The sequence below is a fragment of the Nilaparvata lugens genome, chromosome 8 (assembly GCF_014356525.2).
Source record: "Nilaparvata lugens isolate BPH chromosome 8, ASM1435652v1, whole genome shotgun sequence".
Classification (NCBI taxonomy): Eukaryota; Metazoa; Arthropoda; class Insecta; order Hemiptera; family Delphacidae; genus Nilaparvata; species Nilaparvata lugens.
The window spans coordinates 1,877,063-1,890,152 of record NC_052511.1 but is presented as its reverse complement, the minus strand read 5'-3'; the positions used below and the strand labels follow the sequence as shown (position 1 = coordinate 1,890,152).

General features: G+C 33.4%; 2 protein-coding genes across 2 annotated transcripts in view; one reads left to right on the top strand and one right to left on the bottom strand.

Annotated features, from left to right (window-relative positions):
- The window catches only part of LOC111064326 (clusterin-associated protein 1), a 37,358-nt gene that overhangs the window by 9,433 nt on the left and 14,835 nt on the right, over nt 1–13,090 (bottom strand). Inside the window, exons 7-8 of the mRNA XM_039433717.1 lie at nt 1,845–2,047; nt 590–775 (exon numbers count right to left, since the gene is read on the bottom strand). Coding sequence (XP_039289651.1) covers nt 590–775; nt 1,845–2,047 — 389 coding nt within the window. The remainder of the gene's footprint in view (nt 1–589; nt 776–1,844; nt 2,048–13,090) is intronic.
- LOC111064320 (soluble calcium-activated nucleotidase 1) lies at nt 2,982–12,669 on the top strand. Its single transcript, XM_022352030.2, has 4 exons — nt 2,982–4,278; nt 6,718–6,921; nt 8,194–8,351; nt 11,047–12,669. The coding sequence occupies exons 1-4, from the start codon at nt 3,651–3,653 to the stop codon at nt 11,260–11,262; spliced, it is 1,206 nt and encodes a 401-aa protein (XP_022207722.2). The 5' UTR covers nt 2,982–3,650; the 3' UTR covers nt 11,263–12,669.

The following is a 13,090-nucleotide window of genomic DNA, read 5'->3' as shown; positions in this document are numbered from 1 at the left end:
GTCTTCGGGGTGATGTACAGCATTTATTTAGAATTTTTGTTAAATAATAGTTATATATTAATTAGCATCTGAATAAATGAATTCTCTATTTAATTCCATCTGTAAATATCCGATTTAAATGAGAACGATAATAGTGTAAAAACAGATAGAGTATCTCAAATTGTTCTAATAAACCAGTGGTCTCACAATAACGGTATCAAGTCGTTTTTATTCAAGTCAAATCAATTAGCTATCTGAAAATTAGAAAACTCTAACTGATAATAATTATTCTCAAGCTTAGAGTTTGAGATCTCTAAGCTTGGAGATGTAGCAAATGAGAAGATGAATTAAAGATACTAGGATAATAATTAGGAGAAAAATATAGAGGGGTTGTAGAGGTCAAAACTGTTTGAATTGAAGAGGAATAATAGCTTTTACAAAAATAGTTCACAGTAATAGGTACATGCTTCCAATAAAGTAGTAGGTTATTGTTTAATATTGTATGATATAATATTATAGAGTACATAAATACATTATGGATAATGCATAAAAACAATTTGAAGATAATATTTAAACAAACTTTTTTTCATTTTTCTATTATATTACTCACCCTGCTAGCAACATCTAGAGCAGCATTGCTGCCAATTTCATTAGAATCATTGCCATCCTTGCTAATAGAGGCTGTATTCCTCAAAGCATCACACAGCACTGTTGTGATTTTTAGCATTTCCTTTATGGCATAACCGTCAGATTGATACAACTTTCTGGTGTTCAGTTTTATGCCACATTTTATTGCCTGAAATACAGAAAATATTTTTAAATTAACACAAAATAATTGGAAAGGATGTTTGAGTTGAAAATAAACATTAATAAGACAACAGTAATTTATAATATCTTCAGAATGAAATGTAACTTGATATATTATTTTTATCATGAAATAAAGGTTTGCTGAGGAAAATAAACCATTGCTTGGAACCTATCAATGGAACTTGAAATATCTGACAAGGTTATCTTATTTACTCTCTCAACTATTGGTAGAGAGTTAGTGGGAAGGATATTTTAAACATTCTTTCCGAAGAATGGACATCGATATGTCCAAAGCTCCGCCAATTCATGTAGATGCATAACAATATTATCCATAGTTATACCAAATTGCTTTTTCCATAATATCATATAAAGTTCAATAATTATTTTCTTAGTCTATATTATGTAAATTCATTTATAATTTTGCTGTATTGTAAGCTATTGTATATAAGTATATAAGCCAGTATATATTGTAATCTACATAAAGTACTCCATCAATCAACTATAATGACAATCGTAGTCTATAATGACTAGTAAAACGCTTGAATAATACAATAAAATGAGATAATGAATGTGTCTCTTAAAAATAGGTTTCATTATGGGAATAAAAGGCTTTCATAAAATGCATCCATTAAATTTATTGTTCTCATTTCTGGTTTCAGCTTTATTGCTTTTATGGACTTTCTGTGAGCGATTATTAATTATTTGATAAATATCAAGTCACGAAAATACATTATCACTTCCAGTGAGCATGAATAGGGCTTTTATTGAAAAAATATTTTTACCAACATATTTCATAATTTCAGTAACAAGAAATATCTACTTGGACTCTCAGCTTGGGTTAACAGTAAAATTTGGAACATAAGCGCCCTGAAATATGGAATATCTTCTTATGCTATATTTTATCTATATTAATGGGCTCCATATATTTATTGAATTGAATAACTGCCTTTATTTTCATAGAGAGCGAAGTTAGGGCGCATTCGGCCCTCTCTTACACTTAACTCATTCATATATTCACACTTAACTTATTCATATATTTTATTACATTTAATACTCACAAGAAACTGTGCAACAGAACGAATCAACATGACGCGGTCCTGCTCTGTATCATAGGCCGAATGAATTTGCATTTCAGCATCTGGCTCAAATCTTTTTGACAACCAGATGACAATTTCTGCCACTAGAGAAAAATTCGGAGTGCGAAAGTTTTCCATGGAAATCAGTCTTGGGTAGCCGAGGGTGCGCATCATTTCTGTGAAATCTGGAAAATGGAAAACTTATTTTACAAAAATACAAAAGATATTATTTTGATTAATAATATATAATATATGGGCATCATTTCTGTGAAGTCTGAAAAATCGAAAATTTGTTCATCAAAAAATTATTTTATTTTGATAAACATCAATTCAGTATACTGTATTTTGAAAAATAAAACTTTATTGCTATGAAATAGCAAAATGAAGGACTACCGGTGTATGAATAACAGACAATTAATAATATATTTTCAACATACTCTAGTATGAATAACTGTACTCACTTCTCAAGTCCCTGTACGACATTTTTGTAGAGAGATATTAATTATAGGTACTTATTTGTTGTAGTTTTGATTGTGCCAAATAAGCTATTCAAAAAAACACAATAAATCACATCTATTTGTCTCTACCGTTCCCGGTATTAAATAATAATTTTATAAGTGTAATAGATCTCCATAAACCAGAAAGAAGCTCGATTAACAATAGATGATTGAATTTTATTTAGAAAAATGTAAGATTGGTCAAGTGAGAATTTATTGATTAGAAAACTGAAAAGGAAATATAGTAAGTTGATTATATTTTAAATCACTGAAGCACAGCTTTAATTCATAGTTCTGAGTTGAATTATGTGTGATAAGTAGTTAATTTAGTGCAAAAACAATGTTTATAGCATACAAATTACAAAATAAACCCATAAATCAGAAATAGCTGTTATTTGTATTTTCGCGGTAACCATGGAAACAATCAAAACAAAAAAATACCAATTCACACTAAGGAAGTTGTTCCACATTGGTAGCTTTATATTTTGAATTGTAATTGAAAATATGCCATAGATTTTCTCAAAATGAATAAATTCAAACATTGAATAATTTTTTAACAGTGAATTGATTTCAATTAGTATATTTTATGAACAACTCATCGAATACAAACAGCTGACACAGTGAGCCGCTGCCTGCAGTCTTCTTTGAGGTTATAATTTGAGATTTAAAACATTTTCAAATATTTTCTCTAAATTTTAACAGTGTTGATAATCAAAAATATACTTGAATTTGATAAAATTAAAAAAATAAAAATTCCAGTTCTTTAGATTTGTAGATTTGATGTTGTGGTACACACACTGGCCTTGAAAATTCTAAATTTTGTTCAAGTGGATTTGAAGTGTTTTGTGAACGAACATACGAAGTTTGGTTGTGGTTATGTCATTACTTGTGTTGAAGTCATGGCCATGTAATCAGACAATAATTATCTCATGTAATTATTAGTGAAGAACATAATCATAATAATCTTTGTTTGATTGTTAGGCTAGTTCCTTTTCAGCTTTTGCAAAGATAACTAGTTTGTTCAGCAATGAAAGCCTTTGCTCAGTTCACATCAGTATATTCTACGCAAATATATTGTTACACGTCAGCTGCTTTATGATTGAAAGGTTCGATTTAATAAGAAAATATTTATTTTACGAATAATTATGATGTTTGTCAATTTTGCTCGGTGATATTAGTAGTATTTGTACAATGGACTTGAAATATTATTATGATGGAATTTGTACCTGATGGTAAAGGTTAAGTGTTGTGTTTATTTTTTCTCATCAAATTGATGTAATTACAAATAAATATGTCTTCGAGAGATTGGAGAAAAGCATTGCGTTCTCCTCCGGCCTATAGGGTGGGTAACAGAACTTTTAAAATTCAAACACAATACGTTACAATGATAGCAATCGTGGGTGTAATTGTGATTATACTTTTATATACGTCGGTGTCATCGAGAAGTGCAGAGACCCTAGTTACATATGGGTTAAACAACGAAATGAGTAGAGACGCGCACATTAAGTACTCATCCTGTGTTAATAATGTGATATACAACTCAACCTACCCTCTGACTTTACCCGCGCCGACCCTGCATGGCATCAAGTACCGTATCGGCATCATTAGTGATATGGATAAGTTGTCGAAAAGTCCAGATGAACCTTACACCTGGATCAGTCACTACCGTAAAGGATATCTCACTTGGAATCGGTCAATGACCCCTGCCATTTCTATTTTTTGGGATGAAGGACCTCCGAAAATTCTGAAGACAAAGTACAGTGAAAAAGGAAGAGGCATGGAGCTGTCAGAACTGATTGTATTCAATGGAAAACTGTTGAGTTTTGATGATAGAACTGGAATTGTTTATGAAATCGACGATGATGGAAAGTCTATTCCTTGGGTTATACTTATAGACGGCAACGGACACACTGATAAAGGTAAGATTCAACTTTTTAATATCAATTATGTCATTATTGACCGAGCGAAGTGAGGTCTAAGATTCAAGTCGACGGTTTGGCATTTCTCTTAATGTTTTTATGTTGCGCATTTACGGCGAAACGCTGTAATAGATTTTCATGAAATTTGACAGGTATGCTCCTTCTTTAATTGCGCGTCGACCTATATACAAGGTTTTTGAAAATTTTACATTTCAAGGATAATATAGAAGGAAAAAGGAGCCTCCTTCATACGCCAATATTAGAGTAAAAATCAGACTATAGAATTCCTATTCATCATAAATCAGCTGTCTAGTGGACTATAATAATACCCGTTCAAAAACATCGAACATCTTCAAAATGTATCTTTCCATCAACGTTAGTAGACAGTTGACTATAATACTACCCGTTCAAAAACATCGAACATTTTGAAAATATATCTTTCCATCAACGTTGTAGACAGTTGCAGCCAGACCTGATAACAGCGCTCACACTTACATTCCGGGACGACACGTCACGGTACGATAGGACAGAAAGCTCTATATTTATTTAGGATTTTTCTAGACATTTTTACTTGATAAATTTTTATTATTTTTTGAGAAAACATAACAACAGGTCAATGTAACTTACTGAACGCGAGGTCTACTGGCCACAGAACTACTAGTTCAAAAAGTACTCCTAAGGTCTAAGCCACATGAAGTGTTTTGCACTGGTGAAGAACGATTTGCCCTGACCTGCTCTGCCGACTCGTCCGCCTGAAAAAATGCTTCATGTGGCTTGCACCTTAATTTTTTATTATAGTCCAATTAGAACTGTTGGGAATTATCACTGATACTGTTGTGTTATGGGGAGCGTCTATTTTGCTCGTATAGATTATCCCATAAGAAATAACGCATCCTGGCGAAAAAGTCTACGGGCCGGTTTCCAAGCTCGGGATTTGGCTAAGTTCTAGACTTAAAACAGCTGGAGTAAGGAAATTGGATTTCCGAAACGGGGCTTAGTCGTAGTCATTGTCAAAGTCACGTTTGAATTAAATTTCAAAAAAACTATAAAATTAATCACAACATAAAATAAAGAGAAAATAGTGTAAAGTTTCAGCTATTTTGAATTATTTAGAAATGTTTAATTTCGTCAAGGAAAAACGTTTCCAATTATAGAAATAAGGAAAAACGTTTCCAATTATAGAAATGAATAAAAACTGCGACTATGCCCCGTTTTGGAAAGCTAATTTTCTAACTCCAGCTGTTTAAAGTCTAGAACATAGCTAAGTCTCGAGCTCGGAAACCGGCCCTAAGACGTCCTTTTAGTTGTGGCCTTAGGGTCAAAATATAGTGGAGCGTTGATGGTGGAGTGTAGAGGGGGGGAGGTAGCTGAGTGATAACATTGAAAGTGCGCGTGAGACTCAGACCATGCATGATCACGCGTGCAGAGCAGAAAATAATTATTTGTGCAACTAGTGCGCAAAGTGAAAGTTTGCTGCACCGAAAGAAAAGTTTATGCACGAGCCGTAGGCGAGGGCGGAATGGTTTCTTGAGTGCAGCAGAGGAACTTTGCTCACGTATTTCACATTAAATTTTTCCTACAGTTACCATTGAATATGAGAAGTGGTTGATTATGGGTAAAATGATGGCTGAAATTTATCAAATGTTTGTCTGTATAATTTTTTTATTAATAATAACAACATTAATTTATTTTAAACTTGATAATCCAATTGAAAATTAATAATCAATAATTTATTCAAATTAAAAATTAAATTAATCCAATTAATTTGACATTTTGAGTAAATCTTGATTTCTAAATAATTTTTCAATCAATCAATTTATGAATGAAAAAAATATTATTTGAAATAATGAATAATTAATAATATTCAAAATGTACAATTTAATGAGTTCTCATTTCCATTATTTGAAAAAATATAGATAGAACAAATTCGCATACAAAATACACGCTAACAATGTCAACAGCTGATTGGGATGGCTGCAAGATAATACGCAGTATTAAGTATTAAGAGTACGCAAAGTAATACTTTGTGCACTAGAGCGGAAAAGTGATTCTTTGCGTTCTGTAATCAGTGCAGGAATGGTCACTTTTCAAAGTAACTGTAGGAAAAAAATATGAAAGATCCCTAGAAACGCGTGCACTTGCTGGTAGCGTTCAATGTGAGCAGCTACATGCAATTTACAACATTCCAATTGCACTTTCCAGATGCTGTTTTCGGCTCATGCATGATTTGACGTGCACTTTCACATACACGCATTCAATGTGTTCGCACGCTAACTGGATTTTGTCATATTTTTACAATTTAATAATCTTGTTTAGCATGGTTTTCAGGCATCAAAATTATATGGAAAACAGTGAAAGACGGCTAGAGTGGGCATTCCTCACATTTGTTCATCTCTCTCCTTTTTTCCAAATTTCTCTATTTTCTGTTGTGTTTTGCAGGCTTCAAGAGCGAGTGGGCAACAGTGAAAGACGGCTGGCTGTACGTGGGTGGTATGGGCAAGGAGTGGACCACTGCATCGGGCCAGTTTGTGAATACCCACCCGATGTGGGTGAAACGCATTTCGCCACTCGGATTTATCGAGCATGAGGATTGGCACAACCGATATATCCAGTTACGGGCGTTGGTTGATGTACACTTCCCAGGTAAATAAAACAATTGACTGAGAAATATTTGAAAATTAGTATAACTAATTTGTCTAACTAAAGTAGGTTTCAAAATAAATCTTTTAATTTGAAATAGGCTACAATAGGTACCGTACAGGTGGAGAAATATTTTTTAATTTAAAATAGGCTACAATAATACCATGCAGGTGGAGAAAATTTTTTGGGTGGAAATCTTCTACTGGAAACTGTTAGCTTTGTTTGAATGACGTAATTTTAAACACAATCTCGTAGAGGAAAGGAAAACTGAATGGGAGATGTGTAGTGAGATTCATTGCAAACTGTCGGCTCCAAAATGAATGAATCAATTTCAAATAGTCTACAATCTGATAGTTGAAACTAAATTTGGTACTCACTTTCTTGGTAAGGGCTACTCGTATTTACATAAGAATATTGAAAGTACCCTGTTTTGAACTTCGTTCTATTTCTCACAACATGTTTCAACTATTAATAATGGAATAATTGTCAATAATATTTTATTAATAGTCAACACACGTTGTGAGAAATAGAATAAAGGTGAAAACGGAGTACTGAGTATGAGTAAAAAATATTACGTTATGAGGCAGTAATGGGATTTTGTTCCTGGTGCGCCCAAATATGTATATTTTTTAATTGACCGAGTGAAGTGAGGTCTAAGATTCAAGTCGACGGTTTGGCATTTCTCTTAATGTTTAAATGTTTATATGTTGCGCATTTACGGCGAAACGCGGTAATAGATTTTCATGAAATTTGACAGGTATGTTCCTTTTTAAATTGCGCGTCGACGTATATACAAGGTTTTTGGAAATTTTGCGTTTCAAGGATAATATAAAAGAAAAATGGAGCCTCCTTCATACGCCAATATTAGAGTAAAAATCAGACTATAGAATAATTCATTATAAATCAGCTGTCTAGTGGACTATAATACTACCTGTTCAAAAACATCGAACATCTTGAAAATGTATCTTTCCATCAACATTAGTAGACTTTGACTATAATACTGCCCGTTCAAAAACATCGAACATCTTGAAAATGCACCTTGTAGACAGTTGCAGCCAGACCTAATAACAGCGCTCACACTCACATTCCGGGACAACACGTCACGGTACGATAGGACAGAAAGCTCTATGTTTATTTAGGATTTTTTCTAGACATTTTAAATTGATGAATTATCTATTAATTTTTGAGAAAACATAACAACAGGTCAATGTAACTTACTTAGCGCGAGGTCTACTGTTCATAGAACTGCTAGTAAATATTTATCTACATTTGCAGGTTACATGATCCACGAATCAGGCGTGTGGAGTCCAATTCACAAGAAATGGTTCTTCTTGCCTCGGCGCATGTCCAAAGAGAAATACGATGAGAACATTGACGAACGCATGGCTACCAACATTATGATCATAGCTGATGAGAATTTCACCAATTTTGAGGTGAGATTGACTGAAATTTTTAGTTAGAAAGCCTTAGTGAGGTCCACGTTATAATGACGGTGTATGATAAACTTTGGTGTTGCTATCCTTGTCTATCATTCGACAAAGCGGATAGCGCTATCTTTTACTAGCTCCGCAACGGTGCCACAATCAGTTTTTAACAATGTTGAAATATAATTAATCAACACAATATTTTATCTCAATTATGAAAATTTATACTTTAATCATTGAAAAATAATTTTCTTGACGGATAAAATATGATTGATTATTCAAAACAAGAATAAGCTGTTAATATTACATCAGTCACACCGGTATCAGTTGTTATCCTCTATACAAGGCAGTGGCAAGGCAGAGAATTTGCAATGCTATTCTTTTATCTTTCTTCACTGCCATTATAATTTGGAGAGCCCATTATATCGGGAGACATCTGTGTGGCGTGTTGGCTTAGGACAATAATTAAGTAAGGTAAATGATAGAGATTGAAATTTACATTTTTATTTCAATGAAACAAGATTTTACAATAAATAATATTTTAAGTCTCGTTATTAGTAGCCTACTATATTCTGGTAATCGAAATTTTTGTCATAAAATTTGAAGGAAGAAGCCATTTGAACTGGTCTAGTGCTGATTCATGTGTCTTGTGTCCAGTGAAAAGCAGAGCAGTGGAAATGAGTGAAACCCACCTGTGTAGTACAGTCATAAGCAGTGTACTAATAATATTAGAATTTGAATAGGAGACCCTATGGAGGATTCTCTTGTATGAAGTATTTATTAGTATTATAGGACAGAAAAAAGTTGCTCATTAGTCCCTAGACTAGATAGCAATCTATCGTTGAATAAAAAAAATAAATAAAATTTGAAGTTCGTTGAAGTTTCTGTGTTTATTGATTTGAATTTGCAAGCTAGTGTTATCATAAAAATCCTTGAAATAATTATTTCTATTCATGAACTGAACCGTGAAGCCTTGTCTTTGATTGCAAGGCATGAATTCAGGAAGTAAGTCATTTTCATTTGAAGAGCTCAAAGTTGGTTGTCTTGTTTCAAATAAGTGATAATTTTTTCATTTATTTTATTATTTAATATCACAGAAATCCTTGAACCAGTATTCCATTTTCGTTAGTAGGATAGAAAGAATGAAGCGCTTTACTTCTGAAATTCAGTGAAAAGCTTGAAAAGTCTTGCTTTAATTCCCAAATTTACACCGGTTGTATTTCAATCTCAGCATAGCTTCTTATCTTGCTTTTTTCTCGACACTTAAACACGTTGAGATATGAGAGCTATTTAAAGTCAGTAAATGGAAATCAAAGCTGTGGACTTGCATCACATTGCTTTACATGTGTGTATTACATGATGTTGACAAAGAAATTTGGACCACTCAAAGATATTCATACTATCACTTAATGAATGGACTTTATGGTTCATTCAAGATTTCAAATAACGTTCAATTTAGTAGTATTATCATAGAGAAACGATAGCATAAGTAGATATCCCATGGTATAGGGCGTTTATGTCGCAACTTTTACTGTTATCCCTAGCCGATAATTCACGTAGTTCTTTCCTATACAGCTGTGTGACGCTTGTAGTCTCTCAAATTGTGCCGTTCTTACACTATCACCCCAACAAAACAGTAAAAATTGACAATAATCGACAGTTATCTGCTTGAGATAACAGTAAAAGTTGCGACATAAATTCCCTATACCATGGGATATCTACTTACGCTATTGTTTCTCTATGGTATTATTGACCTGATAAACTATTCTAATTGATGTTTCACAAATTATTATCGAGTTTAATCATTCAATAGAGCAGTTATCATAATCTTGAATGGTTCAGTTTGCAAGATTTTCTCAACAATTATTAATTCAAAGTCTAGATAGTTGTAAACAGCTTTCTCTACTATTGATAACAATAATGTGATTGAGGAAAGATGTTTCATTATCTTTCTTTTTCCTTCCTGAATTATTCCTTCTTCTCTTTTTCGTAGGTATCGTTCTAGTTTCCTGAAGTTTTTTCTTTTTTACATCAGATTCGCGAATTGAAGATTTGTGTCAACTGAAATAAGTTGAGATAGGATTATGATTGAGTTTTACGTGAACATTTCAAGGTTGTACTAAGAAACTCTAATATTATAGTGAGGTCCACGTTATAATAGCAGTAGAGAAAGTTAGAACAGAATTGCCGATTATAGAGATACCTGTATATCTGATGTTATATTTATTTATTTATACATTGATAGATACAATACCATTCTCAACTATGAATGATTGGGGAAGGAACAACAGGCTTAAAGCCAAAAACTGTTCCTTTCCCGAATTTGGATAGAAAGTGTCCAAAAGTAGGTTAGGTTTATCACTTCAATTTATTAACTGTTCATTCTCGTTTAAAATGATTTATTATATTTTATTTGTCAAGAAAATATAATTTTAATGATTAAATAATACATTTTTATTATTAAGTTTGAATATTTTCTTACTTATATTTCTACGTTGTTGAAAACGATCTAGCAACGTTGCGGAGCTGAAGGATAGCGCTATCTGCTTTGTCGGATGATAGACAAGGATAGCAACACCAATATTAATCAAATACTGCCATTATAACGTGGACCTCACTATAGAAACAAATTTTGATAGAAATAGTTATGTTTTACACTTTCTACTTTTATTCTAATTTGTTTTTTTAATTATTTTTGTTGCAGGTAAAGCACATAGGTCACGTGATTCCCACACACGGCTTCAGCAGTTTCAAATTCATTCCGGGCTCCAACGACCAGGCAATAGTGGCCTTGAAATCCGAGGAGGACCAGGGCAAAATTGCCACCTACATTATGGCATTCACAATTCAGGGAGAAATTCTATATCCTGAAACTAAGATATCGGATAGTATGAAATTCGAAGGCATTGAGTTTGTTTGAAGCTCTTCAATTTTCCAAATGAAAGTGATATGAAAAGCATCGATTTTTGGTGATGCTAGGAACTGTTTGATTTTGTATCTTAGAGAAAAGATAGCATAAAAAGATATCCCATGGTATAGGGTATGTTCCAAAGTTCACAGAAAGCAGAGCTAGATGATAGAGTGCTGCTGGATGGCTTCGACAGTTGAGCTAGATAATAGAGTGCTGCCATAGAGAAAATATAGCACAAGTCGATAACCAATGGTATAGGACCTTTATGATCAAAAGTTCACTGTTAACTCAAGCCGATAGTCCACGTAGTTCTTTATCGTGAAGCTATGTGACGCTGATAGTCTCTCATACTGTGCCGTTCTCAACTTAACAAAACAGTAATAATAGACTGTAGTCGACAGTAATCGGCTGGTAGTCTCTCATACTGTGCCGTTCTTACACTCTCAACTTAACAAAACAGTAATAATAGCCTGTAGACGAAAGTAATCGGCTTGAAATTTAGAACATAAACACCCTTTACTATGGGATATCTTCTTATACTATTTATTTTCTCTACGGTGATATTAAGGTGCGTACAGACGTGAGTGCCACGAACACGTGCATTTCGCTTTTCATCAGCTGATGCTATGCGTATTATATCTGTGTTTGTTTAGAAACAGTGAGACAGAGTTAAGCATGTCATCAGCTTATGAAAAGCGCTGTACGCGTCTTCCTGGCGCTTAAGTCTGTACGCACCGTTATCAATTTCCTATGAAAACGATATTGAAGGCTTAGATTTTGTTTGATTTTTGTATCAGAATCTAATTCTCTGTCGGGAGATTTACTTTAAACTGCGAGCATGTTGGTTGAATGGGAACATTGGTGCTATCATAGAGAAACATTAGCGTAAGTAGATATCCCATGGTATAGGGCGTTTATGTCGCAACTTTTACTGTTATCTCAAGCCGATTACTGTCGATTATTGTAGATTTTTACTGTTTTGACTGGATAAGAGTTTATGAACAGCACAATATGAGAGACTACCAGCGTCATGAAGCTTCACAGGAAAGAACTACGTGGACTATCAGCTTGAGATAACAGTAAAAGTTGCGACATAAACACCCTATACCATGGGATATCTACTTATGCTATTGTTTCTCTATGGTGATATTCATAAGGAAAGTTTACAGTTAAAAGTAAAATTTAAAAAGTAAAAGTTAAATTTTCCTCATATCTGGAAACGAAATTATCAGACAGTGAATGCATTTTGAAAGCTTTGAATTAGTGAAAAATTGTAGATTTTCTATGAAGGTGATATTAAAAGCATCGATTTTGTATGATGCTTGGAAGTGTTTGATTTTGTATGTAGGTGCTAAGATAAATTTAGTGTTTGTATAAATCAAAAGTTGTTGGTTTATAAAGTAATGTGTTACTGAATTGGTGTGTTCTGATTTTTATTCCTGACACTATGGTCCGTATGCAGATACACGGTTTAAACGGAGAAATGTCAGCTGATCGTTTAAACCCCGTATGAAACTCATTCGTTACCTGTTCGTTTAAACCACGGTATATAGAAAAAGACGGTAGATGTCACGCGCATGTTTGTGCTAAATTTCCGGTGTAGCTGACGTCATTTTATAATATCCAATCATCTGTTTTTAATAAATAAGTTTCATAAATTGCCAATAGTTGTTAAAAACCTCGGTTGGTGGCGATGACGCAATCTAGCTGGCTGGCCACTGCGCACACATTTCATGACCCCTACCGTTTTCATCTAAATACCGTGGTTTAAACCATGTATGAAATACATTATGATAAATGCAACAATAACTAAGAGCACAGTATACATACAGTACGG

Coding starts and splice junctions, on each gene's coding strand:
- LOC111064320 (XM_022352030.2), top strand. CDS start 3,651: ATGTCTTCGAGAGATTGGAGAAAAGCATTGCGTTCTCCTCCGGCCTAT. Junction 4,279..6,717: donor CAACGGACACACTGATAAAG/GTAAGATTCAAC, acceptor TGTGTTTTGCAG/GCTTCAAGAGCGAGTGGGCA. Junction 6,922..8,193: donor GGTTGATGTACACTTCCCAG/GTAAATAAAACA, acceptor CTACATTTGCAG/GTTACATGATCCACGAATCA.